A 27,855-nucleotide genomic window follows, 5' to 3' on the forward strand; every position below is an offset into this window, starting at 1 on the left:
AACTATTTTCAGTAAGGAGGCAAAAATCCTATTTTCCTGCATCATCAAAGAAAGATTGGATCTGGAGAAATGGCTTATTTACTACATCATAGTTTTCTATTGCGTTGATCAGAATGTTGTTTGGGTTTCTGCTACTAATCATTGTGTGTGTTTAGCCAGAGGAACAATACCCAGTCCCAGTGACGTAGCCTGGTTATTTAATATCCAGCAGTGGATCTCTCTCCTGTTATATGCAGTCCTATTGCATCCCCAAAATCCTGCCTGCCCACCCACAACACACTCATACCTTCCAGAGCCTGTGAATCCTGCACCCTACTGTTCTGTGCTGAATTGGAAACTGAAGCCTGAACAGTTCTGCCCAGCTGAGCAAATATACCTGGCTCTGCTGAGACTGGCATAAGTTAGGAGTATGTCAACTGTATTACATAGGTGTGAAAATGGCATAAGCAAGAGGAGAACTGGGTTCCTTGATGGTTTTCTGCTGATCTGATTACTAGTTGCCACCTCCCTGCTTTGATGCCTAGAGCTTGGATAGGCACTTTTAATAAACCTACATAAATAAAATCTCTGCTCAGAGGACTAAATGCATGTCTGTGGGCCTCGTTTTCAGATACGCCATTCCTGTGCTTGGGACAGGAATGGGGAGCAAAGATTGGTTTTTAAGCCACTTTTGCACACTCTGTATTCTGGGCTATGCAGACCTGCCTGTACCCTGGTGTAATTTAGAGCAGCTTCTATCCTGCTCCAAAATGTACGCTCTGCTTCTCATGGATCCTTATGGGACCCAGAGGCAGAGAATCAGGGAACAGTCACAGCGCAGTATGCCGCAGACATGATGCTCCATACACCTAGGGCTGATGTAGAGCCCATATGCCAGCTTTACATTGACTGAGGTGCAAGGGACATTCTCAGGGGCCATTTCTAGCCACTCTGAGTCTACTTTACGCTGTCGGTTTGGTGTAAAATGCTCAGTGTCACTGAAGATCAGGCCCTGTGTGTCCCTAGTTTTTCCTGGGAGAACTAACCCGCACATGTGGCTTGTGGCCTTTTGCACTGTGGTGGCTCTGATTGGCCCCCTTTGTTTCTTTCTCTCACCTGCTTTGTGTGGTGTGGGCATGGTGCCAGGCTTCTGAGCAGCTGCCCCTTCCTGCTCTAGGCCTGCCAGACGGATGAGACCCAGCCCTGCCTGTTTGCTGCAGCAGCCCATGAATGGTAGCTACTTAAGGGCATTTTATACACATTCATCTTTTAAGTAGTGCTTGTTCTAGTAGTTTGAGGTTCCACCTTAGCCTACTCCCCTCTCCTCTGTCCTTTCAGACGTAGAGTGTAAAGCAAGTTATTTGCAGACCTGGAGAAGGGCTCGAAAGCATGTCTCTTTCATCAACAGAAGTTGGGTCAATCAAAGAGATTACCTCACCAGCCTCACTTCAGTGCAAGTTACTTGGGTTTCTGTGGGTGGGAGTCAGCCAGGTGGCAAAGCTACCCCCTTTTTCCTCCAGCTGTACAATCCACATTGCTCCCTCACTAAGAGCAAGGCACTTTCACTGCCCAAAGGGCAGAATAATCACCTCTCTGGCAAAACCCTGCTTCTCCCCAATCCCACCTCTCACTGCAGGACAACCTGTACTATCTCCTTAAGTGAGAACAACTCTTGAATCCCCTCTCCTCTCCCACTGCAAGAAGATGCTTCACCTCAGCTCTCTCCCTTCACCCCATTCAAATAAGAAACAAATTCTCATGAAACTGAGAGTAAATACCATCCTGCTAAATCATTCTTCCCTAGGCAGTGTGGAAGTGGGTTTCCAAAATTCCTTCCTCCTGCAGGTAAACTTGTAGACATGGTGGATATCTCTGCATGTTTTGTCCTCAGCATTTTCAAAGGTCATTGTAGGCTCCTATTACTCTTATGAAAATCAGATCATATAGTTGTGTGCTCAGACTGTCTGGGCAAAATCTGAATGGCCAGGCAGGGGATGGGTGAATTTTTATCTAACTTGGGCCCCCATTCTGCAAACATGGAAGCAGCTGCTTAACTTTACACAATAAAGTGGAGCCATTGGAACCATTCACGTAATAAACAGATATAAACATAAGCATGTGCATAAATGTTTGCAGGATTGTGGGCCTTGGAGTGAAAGTTAGGTGTGTGCCTTTTGAAATTATGTAGTGTTGGTCCCAGGATATTAGAGAGAGAGAAGCTTTGAGGCCACACAGTTCTTAAGGTTTGCTTGTCTCTTAGGCCACGTCCAGACTACCCGCCGTATCGGCGGGTTAAAATCGATTGCTTGGGGATCGATATATCGCGTCTAATCTAGTCGCGATATATCGATCCCCAAGCGCACTTATATCGATTCCAGAACTCCATCAACCCCAACGGAGTTCCGGAATCGACAGGGAGAGCCGTGAACATCGATCCCGTGCGGTGTGGACGGGTGAGTAATCCGATCTTAGATACTTGACTTCAGCTACGTTATTCACGTAGCTGAAGTTGCGTATCTAAGATCGATTTTTTCCCCCCCGTAGTGTGGACCAGCCTTTACCAACAGAAGTTAGTCCAATACAAGATTCCTGGCCTTTTGAAATGCATTTTGGGTAGTTTTGTTTCCCTTTGGTTCAAAGTTTGGGATATGCCGTTATGGTTTCTACAGCCCTGCTTGATGCAGCTAAACCAACAAAGGTTTTCCTTGTAATAAGGCCTTGCTATTGTATAGCATTTTTCAGCAGTAGATTTCAAAGTGCTTTACAGATAGGGAAACTGAGGAATGGGGAAGTGAAGTGACTTGTCCAAAGTCACTCAGCAGGCTAGTGGCTTATGCTGGAAATGGAACCCAAATATCCTGAACCCTAGTCCAGTGCTCTAACCAGTAGGGCAGATATGTACAGGGATACTGTAATGTACAGGGATACTGTAATTACCCAAACACAGGAAATTCAGAGTTAAGGTTATTTAGAAGAAATCCAAACATGTTAAGGCACGAAATGTACATGTAAGGCACCCAAACCACCTTAACTCTGCCCCACAATGATGCCATGCAATAACCATTTTTATGATTAAGGGCTATTGTATTTGTAGTTCCATAATATTGATTTTTAATTTTGTTTGATACTCTTTCCCTCCCCCTTCCCCCCCGGCATCACTAGAGGACAGAGTTAAAGTTGGTTGGAACATATGTAGGCTCTAGGTTATTGAGGCAACATGATATGATGCACAGAATGCTGACTTGAGACTCTGGGCCCCTGTGTCCTGTATCTGGGTTGGCCATTGGGTGAGTCACTTCACCTTTTTGTGCCTTTGTTTCTCCATCTATAAAATGGCCACAATGATACTGATCTCCTTTGTAAAGCATTTTGAGGCCTAAGGAGGAAAAGCTCTTGTATTGAGCTAAGTGGTGGTGTTAGCTATCGGTAACACAGTAAAGGAGTGAGTACCCAGAGTGATGAGCCAGAAATTAATGCTTGGGTTTTGTGGCAGGGCTGGCAATATTGAGCACTGGGCCAATTACCAAGGGAAGATGAGTGGCAGAAATGTGGTAGTGTTCAGTAAAGGGTGGGGTGGGGTAAGCTATGGGTGAGCCAATGGTTATTGCTGAGCATGGAAAAACAGGGCAATTGGCCTAGCACTAGGGTATGGGCAGTGATTGCTGGCCCGCACCTGCTCCATAGTGGTGGTTCTCTGTGTGGTATTGATGCAGTCTCAGCTTACAGGGACCCAGCAAGCTGAGAGATGGCTTTGAAAAACAAAAAAAAATCTAGTCAGTAGCTGTGGGCAGCTCATTATTTTCCCTTGCTATGCTTAGTTTGACCATGTGCTCTCCAGTTTCCCTAAGGAGGAAGAAAGAGGAAAATAGTGCACATGTTCCTGAAGGCCAAACTGGGAGGAAATACTCTGGCCTGGTCCTTGCTGCTTGCTCCCACCCCTCAGATGGCATCTTCCTGATCACTATCACCCATTGGTCTACTCTGTTCATTGCAGACTCTACCCCCTGCCATACCTACCATCCTGTTGCAGACATTGTAGCTGGCACAGCCCCTTTCTCCCCCCCAAGCAGGGACCCATCCTTGCCCTGGGGCAGGCTCTGCCTTTCTCCTCCTAACAGGTGTTCACAGCATGGGGCATGTTATTTGCATTAAATATGCAGTAGCTGTGTTTACCCTTGAGTGAACTGGAGTGCAGTGTGATTTCAAATGGAGGGTAGAAATGACAGATGGGAGGAGAAACTGAGAAAGAAAGGTACCCAGTGTATCTTTGCTCTACTATACACTTACTCTAGCAGTAGGGCTGCCACACAAGTAGAAGCTCATGCAGAGGAGGCTGCATAGCAAAGAGAAAATGATTTTAAAGGGTGAAGCATTTCTCCTTCTGCTGTCAACTGATAACACCCCTCTGCGGCCTTCTCCTAAACCCAGACCAGTCTGCAGCTGCTGCCAGAGACAAAAGATGCCCACTATGTCCTCACCCCCCTCTCATGAGTCATAACTTAAATACCCCAGTGACAGGCACTAAATAAAAACCTAAGCTAGGAGTTCCTGGCATAGACGTGGGGTAGGACCCTTTTCTCATTCCAGCCGAGTGGGCTGCTATGCTGTGTTGCATATTCATGGCAAGGGGGATTCCCAGGGCAGGGGAGGGAAGTTGCAGCTGTGGCCAGAAGCAAGGAAGGGCCTTGAGGGGGAGGGAGGGGAATACTTTGTGTGGTAGCTGTGGGCAGCCAGCAGGTGGGAGCCAAAAGGCTGCAAGAATGCGTTGGTGGCATCTGGGGCCCACAAAAAGGGGCGAGGGGGGTCAGGCACTACTAGTCCGTGCCAGGATTAGCTGTTAAGTTGATGGACGGTGGTGCTGGGGGAGGTGTGGAAATGGTACGAAAGGTATTTCTCCCTCTCCCCTCCCCCTTCGCAGGGAAGCTCCCGTCCGCAGCTGGACACGCCCTTGACCCCTTATCCCGCTCCCCAGCTCCGCCTCCTCCCCCTTTACGTACGAGGGCTCAGGTGTGCGGCTGGCGCCAGCTCTCACCTTCCCCCCCCCCCCGCCTCCCTTTGTCTAGGAGCTTGTCCCAGGCCGCCTCCTTAAATGGCCCGCACCCTGCTCTGATCGCCCCCCCCGGGCTGCCGCCCCGCCCCGCCGAGCTGCATAGCCCCCGGCCGCTTTCTCTCTCCCCGCCCCCATCACCTTCCCCTCCGCCCGCAGGGCTCAGCCTGGCGGCTACTTGGCTGAAGCCCCCCGCCCCCCGTTGCAGGTGGGGTCTCCCCGGCGCCCGCTCTCCCTTGCAGGTGTGCGGGGGGGGGGGGGCAGATACAACCCGAGACGCCTCTCAGCTCAGCCACGTGCTCTCCCGCCCGCCCCAAATCCCGCTTTCATTGGCTGCCGGCGTTCGGTGGGCGGGGTCAGCCGCGGGAGCCGGCAATATAGCGCGCCGCTGCGCCCTGGGCGCTAGCCGAGCGCATGTCCCCGGCCGGCGCGGTTCTGTGAGCGGCCCCTCGCTGTGCCCGGGAGCCGGCGGCCCGTCTGCGTCCCACCCTCCCGCCTGCAAAGCAGCCGCTGCCGGGGCGTGCGCGGGAACCCGCTGGCAGGGCCGCCCCCGCTCCGCTCCGCTCCGAGGGGGCGCGTAGGATTTTCTCGTGTCGCCCCTGCGCCCAGGCGGCGCCGCTCCCTCCCCCATGGCTCGCGGCAAGGCGAAGGAAGGCGATGGCAACTGGAAGAAATTCATCTGGAACTCGGAGAAGAAGGAGTTTCTGGGCAGGACCGGCGGCAGCTGGTGTAAGTGCGTCCCTGCCCCCGTCTCCGTGCGCGCCAGCCCCCGCCGCAGTCCCCCGCACCCACTGCGGGCTGCGCGTCTCGGGTGGGTGCGTGGAGGGAGGCTGCGTCCCCTGCTCCCGGCAAAGGCTCGCGCGGACCCGCAACAACTCGAGCTAGAAAGGTGGGGGCGGGGGCAAGGAATTGGTTCCCTTGTTCATTGTAATCGGTTTAGCGCAAAGTGGAGACAGTCCCCCTCGCATCAGGATTAAAAAAATTCCCCCGAACTTTCTTCGCTGGTCTTACATGCTGCTTCGATGGTGGTGATTTGAAAAACACCCCCCCAGACTTGGGTACGCTGGTGTGGATTTAATTTGTGGTTCCTTACGGTGTTGCCTGGAGCGGTTAGCTGATTTGGGGGCGGCTGGTTCCCTTCCTTCCTTCCTGGAGGGGATGCGGTATCGCCTGGGGAGATAAAGTGCGTATTGTTCCAGGCGGAAAGCGGTTGTGTGGTGTCTGAGCTCAGAGGAGGAACCTTGTCTCGTCTTTGGGGCTTGCCCGTACCCCGTTGCCCAGCCTGTTGGCTAGATTTGTCAGCGATGCTTGAAATCTGAAAGGCCGAGCTCCTTCCCTGCAGGAGAGAGCTGCTTTGGTGTCTTTTTTTCCCTGCAAAAGGTCATGCTGAAGGGCACTGATGTTGTTAAATCTGAGTCGTGACTGCGGTAGGGATGGGGTGGGCGGCTGTGTGCGCGGGGGCGAACAACCCTACACGTACCTCTCGCTGTTTCCCACCATCCTCCTCTGCATCAGACCCTTTGTAGGGGAGCCAATGCGGCTGGCATGGTGTCTTTGGAGGAGGGCGAATTGTGGAGAAAGCCAGGCAAAGGGCCTCCTGTTTAAAGGTGTTACAGGGATGCCCTCTGAAACTGGTGTAGAGGCTTTTGTGTTACAAAGAGAGATCCCCCCTGGAATCCAGCAAGCTCGGTGGGGCTGCTTGGCTGGGGAAGCAAAGGGTTAATAATGCATCAGAGCTCAAGGTTAGTCAAGGTGACACCTGAAAGCAGGAGGTAACCGGAGGCACTGGGCTCTCTGGGCAACGCCATCCGGTGGTAGGACATTAGGGTTTGGTTTTCCTGGATGTGTGGATGGTCCTCTTGGGTTTTATTTGTTTCCCTCCCGGTCTCCATTTGGAGGAATAACTGGCCTGAGCTCCGGGGGAGAGAGGAAAGGGCTGGGTGGGGAGGAAGCAGGGGAGACTCAGGAATGAGCAAGTCCTTGAAACCAGTCTCCTAGCAACTAAATGTAACTTGAGTGAGACCATGAGGTGCACAATGGCTCTATAGCTGCCTCCTTCCCTTCTCCCTGGTGTGCTTCTTCACACTCCTCCTCTGACTTCAGAGGCAAGAAGGACCCCCTCTTCTAGGTGCATCACAGCCTGCAGTGCACTAACCAGATAGATACAAGGGGCATTGTGAAGATAGGGCATCACTTCCCAGTTTTCCCCCTCTCCCATCTTTTTGGCTCCTCTCTCCCTCTCTCTCTGTTCTCTATAAAGTACAGCCATATCTGTTTGCTTTGGAGTCTAATAGTCTGCAAGCTCTAGTTCATTTTGAGTTGACCCTGGGGGAAAGCAGCTCCAGTTCTGTACAATAAAACAAACACAAAATACGCAGTGATCTATAATTTGAGAAATGATGTCTCTGGTTCCAGCTTGATCTAGCATGTGGCTGTTAGTCACATTGTTTCTTCTCCCCCACCTCCCAGTTAAAGTTACAAAAAGATACTATTAAAATATTTCAGTTCACTGATTTTTTTTTCTTTCTTTTTCTTTTAAACAACCAAGTATCAAGGATGGCCGTGATGCCTCTTTTTGTCTTAAACAAGGAATGCATCTCTCAGTGCTGAAGCGCTAGGCATGGTTGTCCTTGGGGAGAGGGCATTTTGCCCTTGGGCTCATCTTTACCTAGCTGGGTTTTAACCAACAAACATGAATTCTGTTTATGAATTGTGAAACTGTAGAATTGGAAAGACTTTTTTTTATAAATCCTTTCCTTCTTCCTTTTTTGGGGTGTGGGGTGGGTGGTTAAAGGAAGCTGAGTTTACATCAGAACTTGGGCAAAAAATGTGAAGAAGTATCGCATATAATGTACTGATTACATATTGTACTATTACAAATAGCACTTGGAAAGTTGTCTATTTATATATGAATTTTAAAAGCCTTAGTCAGACGTCCACTTGCTGCCAACCAAAGCTGGCCTGCCACCCTCATTGTTGAAGTCAGCCCCTGTTGACTGATCAACCGGATGTGGAGTTGCCATCTTCAGATTTGGCAGGCAGAAGCATTAGGACACACTATAGGAGGCTCTCACTATATATTTGTGTGAGCAGAGAACTTAAATACATCAACTGTTGGTTGTTTTTTTTTTTTATAGCACCATGAATCTGTGTGGGGCTTCACAGGTGTGTAGAATGTGGTCCCTGCCACAAAGAACTTGTGCCTAAATATCTAGGTCTAGATCCCCATTGGTGTAGCTCCCTTAAAGTCAGCCAAAGCTCTGACAACTGTACATTAGCTGAGAGTCTCTGGCCTAGGTATTACACACCAACTTGTAGCAGGCACCTGTTTCTCATAGTGAGCCCTTGTGCTTTGTTGGTGGATTTGCTGGATATTTTCTATAACCCAGGCTGTGTACCTTGTAGATGTCGGGTTCTTTTTTTTTGTGCTGTATCTCCCAACCAGGATGTTCATTGCTACCTCCTGGTACTGCCCATTTGCTGTGATCCAAAAAAAAAAATCAAAGGCAGCAAGCACATTGCAGACAGCAACCTTCTTGTTTGGTGTATTACAACAGCACCTCCTTTGACTGGTCTGGAAAAAATTTCCAAATCTCTTGTGACATCACAACCATTTGCCTAGAGCTGCCTGGATACCAAAGAGTATGATTAACTCTGAGAGTGCCAAAACATAGTGCTGCTGAGTTTAACTTCATGAACTTTCTGCTACCTCACCCCAGTGGGGAAGGAGAGAGTTTGAGGACAAGGCCAGCTATCTTAGTTTGTTGTTTGTCCCACCTCTTCCTGCTGCTCTCTCTTTAAGAGACTGAAAATAATTAAAACCAAGGAGAAGAGACTTGTATTTGAAGGAAGAAAGCTTTTTTCTCTTGCACTTTCTGTCCTTCCCTTCCCCCACATCTGTTTTCACTCCAGATGGTTCAGAGGGCCTTTGTTTTAGGGTTTGTCTACACTGGCACTTTACAGCCCTGCAACTTTCTCACTGGGGTGTGGCGAAAAACACTCGCGGGGGGGCCCTGCCCAGCACTGCAAATTTCAGTGCTGTAAAGTGGCAGGGTAGACTGTGCACTGGAGCAGCTGGTAGCTATTCCCCTCATGGAGATGGGTTTCTTATACTGCTGGGCCAGCACTATGCCTAACTACACAAGCCACAGTGATGCAGCCTGGTTTAGTGATTTCAGATTAGGGCATTCTGAAGTCAGATACATCTCCTCTCACATCTGTTGCCTCTAATTCTAGTTCACTTGCTTGTGCTTGTTACTGTTCCCTTGATTAGCATATAAGTTGCTTTGCTTGGCATGGGCTGGTTTATCCTTCCTGTAGGCTGCCTGGTGATGCCTAGTACCGCATGTTACTATGCAGTTAATCATCTGAGATAATCCTTGTAAACCAGTAACTGATATCCAGATTCTGAGTAGTGTTGTGTTCCTTTTTATTTTCTTGTGTGGTTATTCCAGTCCCCCCTTTCCTTTTAGATCAAAAATCTGGTTATATAATTGGCTACTTCAGCTGGATGATCTGGTAATGCCGTGCAGTTTTTCTTTATATAGGAATTGTCAAACTACAGTAATACAGGTGGCTTTCAGCACCTGGAATCAACTAGACAATAGCCAAGATGAAGCCTAATTTTGTTCCTAGCAAGGTCTCATTGACTTTCATGTGTGGGATTAGGTCCACAGTTGAAGATTGGGGTTGTCAAAGGATCCTAAAAGAATTAGACACCCAGCTCCTAGTGGAATTCAGTTGGATTTGAACTGCTAATTCATTTGGAATTTCCAGCTCCAAGCTCAATACTAGTGAGTTGGTGTTGTGAAAGTGCTAAGCATCCTAAGGACAGGCACTTGAATGATGTCCTTTACTACCATGCAGGCTTGCTTTACTGAAAATCAGTCCCTTATAATGCAGCACAGAGTGATATTTCCTGGTGGATCCAGTAACAAGTCACAAGCTTTAACCTTTGTGTGTTTTTTTTAAATGAAAAAGTTGGCTCATAGTATTTAATGTGTTAGAATGTGATGTGACTAAAATCAGAAAATTGCTTTGTTTGTACAGTGCCTAGCGCAGTAGGGTCCCAGTCCATGACCAGGACATCCAGACACTACTGTGATACAGATAACCGTCTGCCACTTCCTAGCTGTTGTAACCAAGATCCCTAGCTCCGTCCTCTTGGGCAATTTCAGTTTCACACTTAAGCATGCTGGGTTTTCCTTCAGCGGTAGAAAAGGATGAAGTTTTGTGCTGAAACATGGCTGCGTCAAGGGCTTGATTATTTCTCTGTTCTGTTGCAGTTAAGATCCTTCTCTTCTACCTGATCTTCTATGGCTGCCTGGCAGGCATATTCATCGGGACCATTCAAGTGATGTTGCTCACTATCAGTGAATTTGAACCCAAATATCGGGATCGAGTGGCACCCCCAGGTAATTTAAACAACAAGCCCATGCCTGACTGTGCAAACCATTTCAAGAACAATCATTTTATTACTCACCTGGGAGTGGTGATGGAATAGCATTCCATCGTGCTTCTAAAACGGGATTGGTGCCTTATCATGAATATCTGTCAAGCATGTTTAAAAGTTGTGGGTATGGTCTCAACCTATGTTTTACAGCATCTTTTTTTGCCATTGAGTCTTAATGAGAATTAAATGTTGCATCAGCTAGAACATTTTCTGAAGTGAGAGATCTACATGTGCATGATTGGTTTTAATATAAAACCAATTAATGAAATGTGGTTTAGATGTTGCAGTAGGTAAGTGAGTGGAGTGAGGCTGTCAGGACTCTGCCACCTGATATGGACAATTTTCTCCACCTTTGTCTCTTCTTTAACTCTCTTCTGTGAAATGAGGGAAATAATATCAATATCTGAGGGTTTAAGACCCTTCTATAACTAATGCTCATAGTGTCTTGGAAATTTGGGGGAGGGAAAGGGGGTGTGTATGTGTGTCTGAGACACATACATGCATTTGGTGTTCTCTTGTTTGAATGAATGGTAGCAAATGAACAGCCTGTCTGTACTGGATGAAATACAGCAGCAGTGTAAAGAGAGATCGATTGGGCAGCATCTCTGAACAGTCTGCATGAAGTAAAAGCAGAGAGAATGCCTTGGCAATGCAGCAGATTCCTCTCTTTGTCATATCCAGTCTATTATGCTGCCTGGCTCTTGCTAAAAGTCGGTGACTGGTAGGCCATGAGAGTGTAGGGGGAGGAGTCTTGCAACTGCTGCTTTCCCACATTACAAATGACCTTGAGGCTGCTTGGCATTGGGGATGGTAACGATTTGTCTCTGTCTCTCACTGCTTGCTCTGAAAAACAGCTCAGAAGCTTTTAATAACAGTGGTATTTAAGTGACAATTGTGAGGCTGCCGGCAAGGCTCTGGTGTCAGGGAATGCTGCAGCCCCACCGGGGTTAGCAGTGCAGTAGTAAACTATGTGGCTAAGCTATATTCTAGCTAAGCAAGGACTATTATTCTATCCAAGGGGTACACATAGCCCAGGTCTTCCAGGGGGTACTTCAACTCCTCTAGATATTTGCCTAGTTTTACAACAGGCTACCTAAAAAGCACTAGCAAAGTCAGTACAAACTACAACTTCATACAGACAGTGACTTGTTTATACTGCACACTATAATGTAAGTACAATATTTATATTCCAATTGATTTATTTTATAATTGTGTGGTAAAAATGAGAGAGTCAGCAATTTTTCAGTAATCGTGCTGTGACACTTCTGTATTCTTATGTCTGATTTTTGTAAGGAAGTAGTGAGGTGCAACTTGGGGGTATGCAAGACAAATCAGACTCCTGAAAGGGGTACAGTAGTCTGGAAAGATTGCTCTGGTCAACATCAGCAGTACCTCTTTTTGGTAGGGCACCAGAGGGGAAAATGGATGGTATAGCATTAAGCATGGCTACTAGGATAATTAAGATAGAGTAGGCACTACGTACTGTATGCATAACTTTTGGTGGAGCAACCTGCTTTTAAAGAAGAAAAATGTTTGCCCCATGAAACATTACATGGAAAAATACAAGGTGGAGAAATGTTCATGTGCAGAGTTTGGTTTTTTTTCAGGTTATGTCCATATTGACTTGCTGCATGGTCTGATATTACATGATCTACTTGTTGTAGCTAAACTTTTTTTGTCAGTGTCTTCTTTAATAGTAATTTTGGAGGTCTACCTCTGAGTTGAGATTGAGTTGAATTTTTTTCATAAAACCTTAATCTGTAGAGCATTGAGTAGTTTTTTAAAAATGTTGACTGGATGTTGCACAAATTGACCTTCAAAAATAAAATAATTGGAAGGTGGATTGGTTTCAAGACACCATTTTAATGTGTCATTAAAAATAAATCTACTTTGATTCTATAAACACAAAGGTTGCAGGCACTGATTTTTCTGAACATTTGGGAATTTGAGCATGCAGACTAGACTCCCTGGGCATGCAGTGGGACCAGCATGGCAACGTTTTGCTTCACAGTCAAAATGAACTGTCCTCTAAATCTGTATTCCTTCCTTCCTTCCCATCCGCTACTATGGGTGTTCCAAGACTTTTAACCCATTCAGTGCACTAGTGTCAAAAGCCCCTGAATTTGGGGCAAACATCCTTCTGGCTCTTGGAACCAGTTGATATTTGCTCTTCCTTGACTGGACAGTATAGGTCACTTGCACATTAATAGGGAGTGAATGTACCTATGCCTGAAGCCTTTCCATCCTCATGCAAGCCCAGAAATAAAGTATCAGAGGGTAGCCGTGTTAGTCTGGATCTGTAAAAGCAGCAAAGAATCCTGTGGCACCTTATAGACTAACAGACGTTTTGGAGCATAAGGTGCCACAGGATTATTTGCTGCTTTTACAGAAATGAAGTGTAGCTCTCAGCTTCAGACCTATCATACCATGGTGCAGTAGCCACTAGTTTGGCCTCTGAATATACCTTTTCAGTTATAAAAGTGAGAGTTTCTCACATCAGCTTTCAAAATGGCCATGAAAGCTGACCAGCCCAGGCACAAAATCTCACTGGATCTTCTCACAGTGATGACGAATAAAATGTACTCCTGTCAAACAGGAAAATGGACAAGTAGAATTTTGTGTATTCGAGAGAGGGAGAATAGACAACGTAAATTGCCTCTCACTGGAACCACTGTAGAGTATTGGCTACATAAAATACAAATCAATATGTGAACGGCATGTGCCAAGCAGGTTTTATGGTATATGTGGGGGGAGTGGTGCCAACTTAACTATTAAATGTACTGGTAATCCAGGAATGACAGGGTTACAGGACTGGGAGCTAGAAAAACTAGACTTCTGTCGCAGTCTCTGGGTGAGACTCCTTGGGCAAATCACTTAACCCCTTTGTGCCATTTTGCAGATTGGGGAGGGGAGAATAAAACTTGTCCTTCTAAAGCACTTAAGGTCTTCAGAATAAAATGCTATATAAATGTTGTGCATTAGCCTCATTGCTCTGTAAAAATGCTATTATGAAATGAGAAGTCATGCTGCCATTTACTGGGTGATACTGATGTGGGTATAGCTCCATTTCTTGACCAGATGGCATTAATATGCTAATTACTGCATGCATTTAACACAACAGGCCTATTATGCTCACTTGAAGGCTAAAGAACAATTTTGTACCTTTCCATCAAATATTGCTTTTCTAGAGGGTTGTGGTGGAATCAAAGGCATTCGGATATCCCAACACTGCAACTACAGCAAACGCTGATTAAAAGTACAAGAAGAAAAATGTCTGGAATTCTAAGCCCTATTTAAGTGCAGTATTTGGTTAAAAAATTCAGATATCTGTGTGATGGAATAGAAGGTTTTGTCTTACTACTCAGTGTAGAACGTTGTAAAAACATCTTAAAATGTTTTTAAAAAGTGGTAGAGTTTAGGCATAGAAGTTTCTGGTGATCAGGGAATAGAGTACAGATTATCGAAGGGGTGCAAAGTTCAGTTTAAGATCGGATGGTGTAAAGAATACATAATCTGCAATAGTCCTGATTGGGGGTAAAAGGTTAACGGGTCAAAGTACAGACACTGAGATAGGAGGGTATGTTGTTCATATGATGGCTATGTTTGGGTGTGGAGTATGAGTGGATATGATGATGATGATGATGATGAGGATTGATTGACCCTCACTTGGTGAGATTTAACATTCAGTGAGTTTATGGTTCCGGTTCATATGGTCCAACAGGAAAAAGTCTTTCGGTCATTGAGATTCTATCTGCCAGCTGGGGTATGACCCAGCATTGTCCCTGCTGCTTGGTCTGCCTCTACTATAAAAATATCTTCAATTAGGCTGTGTATATCTGTTCTTGCTGTTTGATCTTGGCTGCTGGGGTTGGGGGGCGGGGGGGAGCCACTCCACACCTCACAGAGAAAAAACAGTCTTCAGAAACTGGCAGAAAGGACTCTTCTGTCAGATCATAGTGTTCAAAAATGGCTCCTGCCCCTTTAAATGGCTTCCTCCTGTGACTGTGAGGTTGTGTAATAGAAAAGGCTGTTCTGGTCCATAAGTGAGCCAATCAGTCACTAGCTTACATAGCAGCAGTAAATGAAATAGAGGTCAGTGTATTTTAGCTGGTGAGTCTGCAACTGTCCTGGGGACAACTCTCGGCAGGAGGCAAATAACATTTTCTCCCTCTGCCTCTCACCTCTTAAGAGTGGAATCCGTGAAGCCCAAACTGCAGAGGGCACCTGGTCACTCAGCCATGCAGATATCATTATATGTTGAGAAAGTGCACACATTTTCCTCAGAGGGGGTGGCTAGACACTAACACCTCAGGGTTTTAAATTAGTTCCATCTTGGTGTGGGTTTTTTTAAGCTTACTAAACTAACAGGACCTTGAGGGTGGTAGCTTGCTCAGAATGACTGTAGGAATGTCTTGTGAATCTGTGTATGCCACATCCATCTGCACTTAAAAATGTGCCCTCTAAACCCAGGATTGTCTTTAACTGGAAATAACACGGTATTATGAAGTAACACTACTTACAGCCAAAGTTCCTCATTTTAAAGCCTTATTTCCAAACTACAACGTTTCCTCCTTCAGTTTTTCTGCAGAGGAAAGGCCAGCACTTTAAACATGCTGCTTTTGTTCCTTTAATTTTGCTTCCCATCCCAGGTATGTACACTGCTCTCTTACAGGGATGTTCATGAGGGCTGGGCTGCTGGCCATGCTGCTTTCTCTTTAAGAGGATTGAAGTATTTATTTGTGTGGTTGTAGATTTGCAAAAAGTAGCGGGATGGAACGTAAAGTGGGAAACGGTAAGTCTTAAGTTTGGGCCTCAACATTGTGTCAGTAACATGGGTAAGATGGGGAAGCGGAAAACCAGTGACTTAAATAATTCTCATATTATCCCTGTGAAATTAACAGTAGTATTACTATTCCTCAGATAGGTAAAATGAGGCACAAGAGAGAGAGATAGATTAAGGTCCCAAATGACAAAAGCACATAAGCCAGCTTTGGGGGGAGGTGGGGTCTGGCCCAGACACTCCTCTTCACCCCCCCCCCCCCCCCCCGCAGAGCCCAGGGATCCCGAGGGAGAAATAGCCTGATGCTTGGTCCCAGGCTTGCATAGGGTGTTCTTTGTGCCACTGTCTCCTTCCTTCAGGGTGTGCTGGAAACTAGAGCTGCTGGGAACCCTGCAGTTCCTCCCCCAGCCTTGTCTTCTGTTTGTGAACTGAGCTCTTCTGGCCCCTATTGGTAGCCAATATGTCTGCAGCCCACTTCTGTGGAGGAGGAAAAGGGAAATTCTCTGCACACATTAATTTCCGCAAAATTCTGTGTTGTGCAGTGGTGCAGAATTCCCCCAGGAGTAAAAATGTGCTTAAGTGCTTTGCTGAACTGGGGCCTAAGTGACTGGGACCACAGGATGAGCCAGTAGGAATAATTTCTGGTCTCTCATCCCATCCTCCCTAGTGTACTAGCCACTAGGTGCCCATTAATATTGGAAGTTGGACAGAAGAGCCAATGGTGTCTTTTTGATGTAGGGCAGCAGCTCTCAACTTTTCCAGATTACTGTTCCCGTTTCGGGAGTCTGATTTGTCTTGCGTACCAAACGTAAAAACCACTTGCTTACAAAATCCGACAGAAGTGTCACAGCACACTGTGTGACTGAAAAATTGCTTACCTTTATTTTTGCTATATAATTATAAAAATAAATTTGGAATATAATATTGTGCTTACATTTCAGTGTACAGTATATAGCACAGTATAAACAAGTCATTGTCTGTATGAAATTTGAGTTTGTACTGACTTCACTAGTTCTTTTTCTGTAGCCTGTTGTAAAACTAGGGAAATAGCTAGACAAGTTGATGTACCCCCGGAAGACCTCTGTGTACCCCTGGTTGAGAACCACTGATGTAGAGCTTATAGGCTGCCCAATCTCATTCTCTTGGGGATTCTTCAGTGTGGGTGATCAACAATGAAACACATACAACCATTTTTCTTGTGTGTGGGTGTCTTGTGGTCAAAAGTGAGCTCAAATGGTGGGCTTGACTGACCACTAGTATGCAGCTACATTGTCATCCCTTTGTTCAGTGGCTTTAGCTTCATATTGGGTGGAGGGGTTTTGTGTTGTCTTCTCTTTTCCTTTCCTTCAGCAGATGTACAAAAGGGGGGCAGGACTTTGCTGTGAGTCATGTGCCCTAAATAAAGGACATGGCTTAAATTGTCTGACAGACTGTAGTGTGTACTTTACAGCTTCTATACAAAGGCATTTCACAATATTCTGCTATTCTTCATGTGTTCTCAGTTCCCTGGGTGGGGGGAGAAAGGGGGTGTGAGACTTTCTACAAGCTTAAATCTGAGAAACTAATGGTGTTGCCTGAAGCCCACATACAGAGGACCACCTTAAATAACTAGTGTTAACATTCACCAGCTGACAAGGAGGAGGACTGGGAAGGAGTGGGTTAAAAGCTACTTGCTATCACACACTATATTTAGCAGTGAGGGTTTTGTGTGGATAGCAAAGTTAAAGGTTCCTAGAAAACAAATGATTGTCAGACTCTTGTAGAAACAATTGTAATTTTGATAGGATTTAATTTTGTTAGTGGGGAAGGTAATTTAGTTCTCAATTTGCAACAAAACCCAGACCAGGGAAAAATACATGAAAGGGAGAACTAAGAGAAGGTTCGAACTGTTTCCTGAAATAAAACTTGAAACCATGAGCTCTACTGATTGGCTGTCTAGCTATCTTTTGGCTGCTGGGGACTGCCCTCAGGGAAACAAAGCAAATCTTTGTCTCCTAGGTTACAAATTCCAACTTAGGGTGGGGGGGGGGGCGAAGAGGAGGAATGGGGGACCCTAAGCAGCAGTATTTAATTGCCTTTGAAAGACCTGATAGAATTGTGAGCCCATGTAGGCAGCTGAGTAGCTTCAGCCTGCACTGGAAGAAATTGTTGTTGTTGGCAAAACAATTGTTTGAAAGTTGTCAAAGCTGAGGCCACTCCGCTGCTGTGCTTGCTAAAGCGAAGGCAACAGACTGAATGCAACCAGGACCCCTAATGATCACACAGTTTGCAACAGAGGCCACCGCAAAAGCAGCATGAACTCTAGTTCCCATTATTTTAAACTTCAGCATTAGTCACGCATCAAGGCATTCAATTAAAATGTGACCTGGACCTCATGCGAGTGCAACTATTTATTAGTTTTTTGTAATGACTAAGGGAATGCTTTTCTCTTTGACTGTACGGGTAACTTCCATATATTAATTCTGTCTGCTCCCCGCCCCCCAAATATTCTTGCCCCTTGGGTAATAGAGTAGAGCTGGTTATGGAATCCAGAATTCTAGCCCCCAAGGCAGTGTTCTAACCAGGAGATGATTTTCCCATTTACCCCATTCAACAAAATTGTCTCTTTGGTCAGACACATCAGCGCTGTTTCTGTGCACAAAGCCCAGAAGAGATGAGTAAGGGGGAAAGCATGATGCTTTCTAGAGAGCACAGATAACGATTTGATTGTTCTCTGAGCTCACAACATGAGTACATTTTCACTTGGTGGCTAGCCTAGTAATTCCTGCACAGCATAGGGGGGAGATGGAGGGAGGTGAGGGTTAATAAAGTGCAGAGGCCACATGGGACTGGAGAAGTGTTCTGGATGCTTGGCTGATGTCTGCCCTCTGATCCTACACTATGTGATCTTAGGTTATGCCACACTGCAAGGCTGCTGTGATCCCAGCAACATCACTAACTTCCAACTCAAGTGCTACAGTAGCACAGCTGGAGCCCTATGGCTACAGCGCTACAATGTTGTTGCTTCTGTTAACCTGGCTGCCTCTACACTGGGGGTTGGTTCAACCTAACCTTAGTACTTGGGGTGCAAAAACTTCAAAGCCCTCAGTGATATAGCCAGGTTGATCTTATTTTTAAGTGTAAACCAATGCTTAGTAGTGAAACATTACCATTTAAGGCTTGTAAAAATAAAATTTCTACTTAACCAAAGAATGGAACCTTATCTGGTACAGATTTTCCTTCTGTGCGCCATCGTTCACCATGGGAGGGAGATTTTGTCCTGATGTCAAAATAGATCTTCCTAGTTTGGTTTAATTCAAGGCTGCAATCCACATCTCTCTTCATGAATTAGGAGTGTGCCAGGGAAGTGTGAAGCATTTTGAGCTGAGGTTTGAGAGCAGTTACACTGAGACCACTTTTTCTTGCTAGATGTGAAGACAATGATCAATCTTCTTTGTTCTACCTCTCCTTCTGGGCCAGTTTCCGAAGGCTGTAACCCAAAAGCCAAGTGTGCATGTTTTTGAAAATGTGCCCAACTATCTCCAGTCTTAGGAGCTGTTCTTGAAGGGCAGAAACAGAGTAGTGGGTTCTTCAGTTCCCTCAGGTAGTGTCTGATTGACCCATGTCTCTGTTAGCATAGAGGCACCCCCAAATCACTAGTTGCTTCTGAAAAATCTTGGCTTTGGACTGCTAGCACTACCCACTAACCTGCCTTGTTTCCTAAGTGTGTGATTTTTCTTAGAAACCTCACCGTCTTCCAAGCTTTGAATTGTTCTATCTGCTGGAGCATAGTAACTATTAAATAAAATTCTCAAAAGCACCTAAATGACACTGAAACACAGTCGGACTTTGACTCTTAGCTCATTTAGGCGCTTTTGAGAACTTTACCTCATGTCTAGAATCCATTGGAGGTATCTCAGAGCCTAGGACAACTCTGCTCCTCGCTGCCTTCGGGCGAGTTCAGGAAAGCATGGAAGCACATGCTTAATTTGAATGCTTTCCTGAGTAGGCTTGTTTGGGAGGTGTCTTGAGCCAGCATGCTTGGGCCCTGCACCAGCTGCTTTTGTTCAGCTGTACGCTAACCCACATCAGGCTGCTTCCAGCCTCCATCTTGTACAATTGACCCAGGTCTGGGCTGGATTAGAGCATACACAACTGGTGGGGAAGTAACCGTGCCAGATACAAATGAAGTCTTAGTCCAGTAGGATGTGTACTGCATGTTGGAATGTTGAGAGTATATTTAAAAAAAAACAAAAACCCAAACTTGTGCAGTGACCCAAAACACTGCCCTTGCCACTAATGTGGGGACAGTGTTTTGGGCCATAATTGGAAGCAATGACTGAGCTATGGCTTAAGCACATCACCTCCAAGTGAGCTAAAATCCAGAGGAATTTAAGCGTGTGCGTGTGTTGGCTGTACAGACTCTGAAATCTGAGTCCTGTGCCTGTTTCTAGAAGAACAGACTGTTTCATGCATTATACATGTTGTCCTGAAATCGTGTGACTTTTGGGTGTGTGTTAATCTATATTCTCTTCCCCCTCCCCCTTCTTCTTGCCCTTTTAGGACTGACCGTAATCCCCCAAGTACTAAAGACAGAAGTTTCCTTTAGTATTTCTGATCCTAAAACTTACGAAGAATATGTGGCGGGCCTTAACGGATTCTTGAAGAACTACAACAGCAGTCAACAAACCGATGAGATGATATTTGACGATTGCCTTGGTAAGCAGACTCCTGGATATGAAGTTCTGTTTTCACATAACTGGAGGCTGTATTAGCCACCCCTCTTCTAACTACATCCATCAAGAATCAAGATGATACTGGCCATTGTTGATGGTTTTGGTATAAGCCCCGCAGAGCATCTGTTTCATCACGACTAACAGCATGATGGTTAGCTTTAGACTCAGGTTAATTAGCTGGTCCTGAAGTTGCTCATGACTGTCTGTTGTCCAAGTAGAATGCATTCTACAGTGAGCTTCGCTGTCCAAGTCTGACAAGCTTCTGGGTGGGATTGTGAAAAGCACTGAGCATTGGCCTTCCTCTGCTCCCATCAGAGACAATGGGGGTTTTACTGTTGTCTTCAGTAGGAGCAGAGTTAGGCCAGTGCTGAGCAAACTTGACAGTTCCACCCTAAGTGCCCAAATCAAGTTAAGAATTCAAATCCTTGTCTCCAAAAGCTGTTAGTATGGGGCACTGTCCCTTTCCATGGCCCCTGAGGTGTAATAACGAACTACAGATGCACTGAAAGCACTGTTGAATCTCTTTGGAGAAGGAAAGGCAGTCCACATGGTCTGAAGGAAAATTTGTATTCAAAGCATTTCTTCTAGACTTGCTCCTTCTCCTCTGCTCCAACAGCCAGATGAGAAGAGGAGAGGTCGTTACTCAGAAGCCATTTAAATCACAACATCAGCTGAATATTTTCCTCCTAAGTAGAGATAGTGTGTGGGCTGCTCTGGGTCTGGACCCAAACCAGATCTCTGGGCTCAGATGCATAGAAAGTAACACTAGCCTGCGTATATTTGTTTCTGTAAGTCCAAAGGCCTAAAACTCCAGTCATTGTCTTTCCATTGACATAAATGGAACAGGTGTCAAATGATCAACAGATGGTCAGTAAGTTTGTTTTTAAAGTGGGCTTGAAATGCTTGTAAGTTGTTTCAGATCCCCGCCCTCCACCAGAACATCTCCATTACAGAATCCACATTTGTGTCCTTTGCAGTCTAATTTTAGGGGCCAGATCATGCAGCTAATGTAAATCTATGTAGTTCCATGGACTTCAGTGGTATTATGCCAGTTTACACCTGCTGATCACCTCTCCCTCAGGTCCGAGTCAGAACGTTTTGAGCTTCCTTCCCTGCTGCAGTTGATGGTTTCAGCTAACACCTAAAGCATTGCTCTAAATGCATCTCCCTGTTCTGATTTTAAGTGTGATATCCAGTCTTGTAGAAGAGAGAGCCCTGACTTTTGGTCCTGACCACTTAGAGGCGACACCCCCCCCTTTTTTCCCCCTCCTCCTAATGTAATTCAGCAAAGCACCTATAATGGACTGCATGTAGTGTTGACTTGAAGGGAGATGCGTGTGTGTTGGAGGGAGAATACATTTCTGACAATCCCTCCTGTGACCCAAAACATTACCAATAAAAATCAGAGAAGCAACCCCCACACACACTTCCATTTGAGGGGAAAAAAGGCCCTGTAGAAAACAGACTTGCAGTGATCAGAAGAGCACTTGTCACTGAATGGCTTGGTGCAGATCCATGAAGTCAGTCTGTAGAAGGTGGTGTCTGTCTCTGTTTTTTGATTACTACTAAACCTGAGAAAAGGGATTCCAATCCCAGGGAAATGCTCACAGGAGTGTTGCTTTTCTTCTCAAAGCTTTCAAATGTGAGTTCATGCTGCATGTAAGTGTTTTGGTTTTTTGCCCCTCCCTCCTCTCCCCCCCTCAGAGAAACCTCATGACTACATAATCCGAGGAGCATTTAATAATGCCCAAGGTCAGAAGAAAGTCTGCAGGTTCAGACGTGAATGGCTGGAAAACTGTTCTGGAATACTTGATTCCAGCTATGGATACAAAGATGGAAAACCATGTATTGTTGTCAAGCTCAACAGAATTCTAGGCTTCAAACCAAAGGCAAGTGCTTCTTTTCCTTTCCTATTAATTTGGGGGAAGTGATTTTTATAGCAGGAGCAGAGGACTGGTCTTGGAAAGTCCATTTACTCTGGACTCTTATCTGTAAAATGGGGATATTAATGTCTAGCTTGCAGGGTAGACATGAGGCTTAAGTAATTCCTAGAAGGTTCTGTAAGAGCCTTCAGTGCTAGGTGCTATGGAAGCACACTGTAAATCGAGTCTCTTGAGAACGTCACCTTGGTTCAGGACTGCCAGTTGCCTTTCCCAGTTCAACCACTCAAGTTCCAGGCTGACTCTCAGGGACTGTTCCTAGAAAGTAAACTCTCATGTCGGCTGTGCCACTCCTCCATTATGAGTGATACATATGCTTTTCCAGAATACCTTTAGGAGACTTGCTTTGCCCTTTGACCACAAGCATTTATTTTGGGGTGGGGGGGGGTGTCAAAACAGATAAGTAAGAGTTAATAGAACAGAAGTGCTTCATATCTCTTTCCCTGGAAAGGGTTAACAAGAACAGTGAGCCTGGCTGTCACCTGACCAGAGGACCAATCAGAGGACAGGATACTTTCAAATCTTGAGAGAGGGAAGTTTGTGCTGTGCTGTTAGTGTTTGGTTGTTGTTCACTCTGGGGGCTCAGAAGGATCAGACGTGCAGTCAGATTTCTCTCCAATACAGGCTCTTATAAGTTCAGAATAGTGAGTACTAGGTAGATAAAGTGAGTTAGGCTTATGGTTGTTTTCTTATTTTGCAAATGTGTATTTGGCTCAAAGGAGTTCAAATTTGGTATTTTGCTGAAAAGATTTTAATTTGTACTTGTATACTTAGGCTGGGAGGGTATTCCCAGTGTCTATAGCTGAAAGACCCTGTACCTATTCCATTTTTTTTTAAATGTACAAAGATAATTTTTACAGTGTTTTCTTTCTTTAATTAAAAGCTTTTCTTGTTTAAGAACCTAATTGTGTTTTTATTCTGGTGAGACCCCAGGGGACTGGGTCTGGATTCACCAGGGAGTTGGTGGGGAGAAAGGAGGGAAGGGGGCGAGAGAGGCTGATTTCTCTCTGTGCCAGGATTACTTTCCCCCTCCCAGACTCTTCCTGAGAGAAAGAGAAGGAGGGAGGAAGGTGAATTGTCCTCTCTGTTTTGTGATTCAAGGAGTTTGAATCACACAGTGACCTTCCAGGGTAACCCAGGGAGGGGAAGCCTGGGAGAGGCAACGGTGAGGGAAAGGGTTTACTTTCCTTGTGTTAAGATCCAGAGGGTCTGGGTCTTGGGGGTCCCCAGGCAAGGTTTTGTGGGGACTAGAGTGTACCAGGCACTGGAATTCCTGGTTGGTGGCAGCGCTACAGGTTCTAAGCTGGTAATTGAGCTTAGAGGAATTCATGCTGGTACCCCATCTTGTGGACGCTAAGGTTCAGAGTGGGGAATTATACCATGACAGGGGGGAAGTGTTCTCTTGGGCTGTCAAGCCTTATCTTTTATTAAATTCACTAACAGGATGATAGTTTTTTTTTTAAGAAGTCCCCTGAACTGTATCTACTCTGCCCTGCTCAGGAAGTTGTCTGCAGAGCTTCTCTTGTTGGCAGATGCAGATTACTGCTGGTGAATTAGTGGCTTCCATGGCCACTTAACTTGCTGACAGTATTGACTGAAAATCCATTGCCAACCTGAGCTGGCTTTGAAACTTTGACCTAGAAGCAAATCTGGTTCCTCTCAATGAATCTGCCAATAGTCCACCTCCCCCCCATCCCACCCCACCCCACCCCACCCCCTGGGACTTTGACACACAAGAATGGGGCCACTTGTTGGCACAGTTCTGAACTTCAGGAAGATGTGCTGGAAACTAATCAATGTGCGTGTTTTCAATGGAGTTAGTCTGAAGAGCAGAGATTGTCCAGTGTGAAATGTAACACTTGCTTGTTCTGGGTTTCTTTTAGCCTCTACTAAATGACAGCCTCCCTCCTGAGGTGACGGGCAAATACAATCCCTATGTCCTCCCTGTTCATTGCTCTGCTAAGGTAAGTGGGAAAGCGTGTCCATGCCTTTTCTGACATGTGATCCAAACTTCCTCAAAAGCTAACTGTTGTAAATGTGCAATGAATTCTACCCATCAAAGGGCTGAGCAAGCCAAAACAATAACCTACACCATGCCAGTTTTGTATAAGCCGAGACTTAGGATTCTAAGCCATGGCTGTGGGAGGACACATATACATTCAGTGATGCTGTTTATTATCCAGGACCTTCTTTCTCTGGTCCCAGTTCTCCTCTTAGATTGGTGCAGATTGACTTTAAAAGGATATTTAAAAAAGTGAGCATGCTTCAATCCTGAGACAGGAGTCAAGACTTGGTGCTCATTCACTCCTTGACCTTTCTGCTGACAAATAACTCCCCACCCCCATTCCTTTTGAGAAGGATATCTTCCCATTAGGAACAGGATTGAGGCAACTCATTTCACAAAAGTCAGTGAACAATTAATGACTGAATGGGGTCAATGACAATATCTCTGGAATGGGTGAACTAAAAATAAGTAAAACCTCTTTCCCTCCTCCCCCCTCCCCCCCAACCAAATCCTTTAAGACATCTACTCCTCAAAAGCAAGGTCTCTTCCAAGTAGCAGTATCCTCTTCCCTGGGTAATTCATTTACTCAAGCAGGAAATTTGTAGAGATTAATGCTAACTGAAAAAAGCAGATTATTTATTGTTCAATTTAAAATTTTTGGACAGAGGCCCAGCAAGCTTTGTCAATTCTGGGGCCAGTTCTAAGAAGGAATAATTGTTAGAATTCAGGATTTTCCCGTACCCTGTGCTGTAGCTAACAATGAGTGGCCAGGGAACAATAATGCTGATCTTACCAAGCTGCTGGAAAACAATTGGAAGTTCTGTGTTGACATAATTTGTGTGTTTTTGTGGAACCTACTTCCTTAATCCATTGACATAATGCAGGATGATTTTCCTATTTACTTCTTAATTGCCCACATCCTACTACTGTGCACCTGTCCTCAGGGATCCTGAATCGCTTTGAATGAATGAAGATAACTTTATTGTACTGTCGAGCACAGAAGTCACATGGTGATGGCCAAGTATGGCTCAGATAATTAGGTTGAATGGGTATATAGTGGTGGGAATATTTACAGTGGGGCTTGTCCAAATGATTTTTTTCTTTTCCTGTTTAGAAAGGGGAAAATGCTGACAAAATTGGCACTGTTGAATATTATGGGATGGGTGGCTATGCTGGCTTCCCTCTACAATATTATCCATACTACGGCAAGCTACTTCAGCCAAAATATCTCCAGCCTCTCATGGCAGTGCAGTTCACTAACCTGACCTATGACACAGAAGTGCGTGTGGAATGCAAGGTCTATGGTGAGAACATCGGTTACAGTGACAAAGACCGTTTTCAGGGACGTTTTGAAGTGAAATTTGACATAAAGAGCAGCTGATCATAAGCATGATTTTCTCTTCTCCCCTCCTAGCCATTTAAAAAGTAAAAAACAAAACAAACTTACTAGTCTTGAACAAACTGTCATACGTATGGGACCTACACATAATCTATATGCTTTACACTAGCTTTCTGCATTACTAGGTTAGAATGTAAACTTAAAAGTGTAGCAATAGTGACAAAATATTTATTCTACTGTAAATGACAAAAGAAAACAATTGAGCCTTGGGACATGTCCATTTTTACTGTAAATTATGATTCCAAACTGACTTGTAGTAAGCAGTGTTTCTGGCCCCCAAGTATTGCTGCCTTGTGTATTTTATTTAGTGTACAGTACTATAGGTACATACTCTGGTCATTTTTCAAGCCATGTATTGTATCTGTTTTCTACTTTCTGTGAGCAAAGATTTTGCTGCCTGAGGTGTAAATACTCAATGGGACTAGAACTGGCATGGTACTTAAATTTCTTTTTTCCTTTTAAAGATAAAGGCCCACCTGTGAGACTATTTAACAGCACTCCATAGATCCTTTTTATTTTCCTGTGGTGTAAGGTATTTTATTTGGAGAGGTGGCAGGGGAAACTAATTTGAGTTTATGAATAAATAAAAAAGGTGATTGTGTTCTGTGCTCTGTAGTGAATGCACTCTTTCCACCCTCATCCTCCAGTATGTTGTGTGAGACCTGAGTCAGGCTATCCCTACCACTGATAATTTTTTGCTTTGTGTATAGTTTTTTTTTCCTGCTGGCAGCATCACATTGTGTGGTGCCAATGTCTTTTACTGAATGTTTTAACCATTTTCATGGTGGAAGATTTTATATTTATGCAGTTGTACAATTTTATTTTTCTGCAAGAAAGTGTAATGTATGGGAAAAAAACCAAAGTCACTTGTTTGAAAATAAATCTTTATTTTAAACTTTATAAAAGGCAATGCAGTACCCTATAGGATGGTGTTAAATGTTGTCTAAAGTGCAAAACATGTTCTAACATATGTAATAAACAGCCAGGAGCACAGTGCTCTTGCTCTTGTATTTCAGTCAGGTTAAAACATTGGACAATAAATTAATGAACACATCATTGCTCCTTGTCTGTCTTTTTCCTTTAGAACTGGAGATAGGTCCATGTTCTGTCAGTTGTCCAGAATCTTGAAGAAGTACTGGACCTGTAAAAGACATATTACAGTGCAATAGTTAGCAACCTAGAAGATGCAAAGTGAATACAGCTGAACAACAAATCAACTGCGTGTCACAATGTAGTGGTCACACTAGAATCTGGCTGTCGGGGTGGGCTCAAGAGTTCCTGTGGTTAGCACTTTTATAGAAGAGTACCTGATGGTTTCTAGCTGTATGTACTCTTATTTTTACTGTTGCTGGGACTTATGGACAGATCAGACATTGACAATAACTGTTGATATTCAAAAAGTTAAAGCTTTAAAACCTAAATCAGAGCCAAGTTCTGAAGCAACACTTTTAAGTGTTGATATCATTTGACAATCTTAGCCTTCCAGGTCTATTTGTTTTACTTAGAGGAGCTCAGTGCCATCTTTAAGTTGCATTTCAAAGTGTAGGGGGAGCCTTCAGCTTCCTCTCTAACAGGTCAAAAACCCTTGAGCTTAGGAAAGGCAAGGGTTGCTACATATCTTGGGTACGTTGTGTTTTAGACAGTTAATACAGCAGCAGGAGTTGTGCACTAATCTACTTCTGAGAGGAGTAGCTGAAATGAAAATGTTATGCTTACTGACCAACACACCTGTACGCCAACTTTTGTTAATCTGCTGATGTCTCAAATGCCCTTCTAAAAATGTGGCTGAAATCTTCTGTTTAAAAGTTGGACGGTACTGGCTGCTTCAGCTACTCTGATCGGGGCTTCAGCTCAGATGCAAGAAGATGACAAACTGATTCACAGGTAATAACTGAGTTTATACAAAATTGAAGTACATTCCCATTAAACAGAGGTTTCTGGTGCTTACAAAGACAGCAGTAACTGAGTTATTCGTGGGTATTCCCACTAATGAATGTCACTGTGACACATGGTAGTGGCAGTGATTTCGCCCCCTGCCCCCCACCCCCCTTTGGCAGGAGGTAGGGGGAAAAGAAGAGGCTGGCATGCCTTAATTTTAAGTGAGAATACATTGCCTATGGCTCCTTCCATATACAGCAGCAGTTTGAAGAAATGCACCCTAACTAGCACTACTTTTTTTCTAGGGGGGGGGGTGGCTCCTTAGATGCAGAGGTGAAAGAGTGGGTCTTGCTCCTACCAGCAACAGACATTTTTGTGAACCCCACCAGCTTGAGAACAAATAAATGCATGCCTTTCACTTGCTTTATGCACACCTCAGGCCCTGCTTGAAGCATCTTACTGTGGTAAAATCTGAGCTCATACCATAGGCCTAATTAGGCCATTTTGCAATTCATGACAGACTTTTAAAGGTACCTAAAGTGTTAATAGAACAGCACCTGAACATCACACACCACAGAACTTCTATACAATGTCTCTGGCTTTTCTATGCATTCACGAAAGTGTCATCCCCTAAGCCAAAGACATCAAATTAGACCCACC

The 27,855-nt window shown here is 44.9% G+C and overlaps 2 protein-coding genes across 5 annotated transcripts in view; one reads left to right on the forward strand and one right to left on the reverse strand.

The window, feature by feature from the left end:
* Positions 1-5,540: 5,540 nt before the first annotated feature.
* Positions 5,541-26,371, forward strand: ATP1B1 (ATPase Na+/K+ transporting subunit beta 1). The gene is made up of 6 exons (XM_030583559.1): positions 5,541-5,755; positions 10,312-10,440; positions 19,801-19,956; positions 21,678-21,862; positions 23,797-23,877; positions 25,033-26,371. Exons 1-6 carry the CDS (start codon positions 5,656-5,658, stop codon positions 25,297-25,299), a joined length of 918 nt encoding a protein of 305 aa, XP_030439419.1. The 5' UTR covers positions 5,541-5,655; the 3' UTR covers positions 25,300-26,371.
* The window catches only part of NME7 (NME/NM23 family member 7), a 185,182-nt gene continuing 183,510 nt past the window's right edge, over positions 26,184-27,855 (reverse strand). For all 4 annotated transcript variants that reach the window (XM_030583535.1, XM_030583544.1, XM_030583525.1 and 1 more), the window contains one exon: positions 26,184-26,458. In XM_030583535.1, coding sequence (XP_030439395.1) covers positions 26,426-26,458 — 33 coding nt within the window. In that variant the 3' untranslated portion in view covers positions 26,184-26,425. The remainder of the gene's footprint in view (positions 26,459-27,855) is intronic.

This window comes from Gopherus evgoodei, chromosome 1, assembly GCF_007399415.2.
Source record: "Gopherus evgoodei ecotype Sinaloan lineage chromosome 1, rGopEvg1_v1.p, whole genome shotgun sequence".
In the NCBI taxonomy this organism is placed as follows: domain Eukaryota; kingdom Metazoa; phylum Chordata; order Testudines; family Testudinidae; genus Gopherus; species Gopherus evgoodei.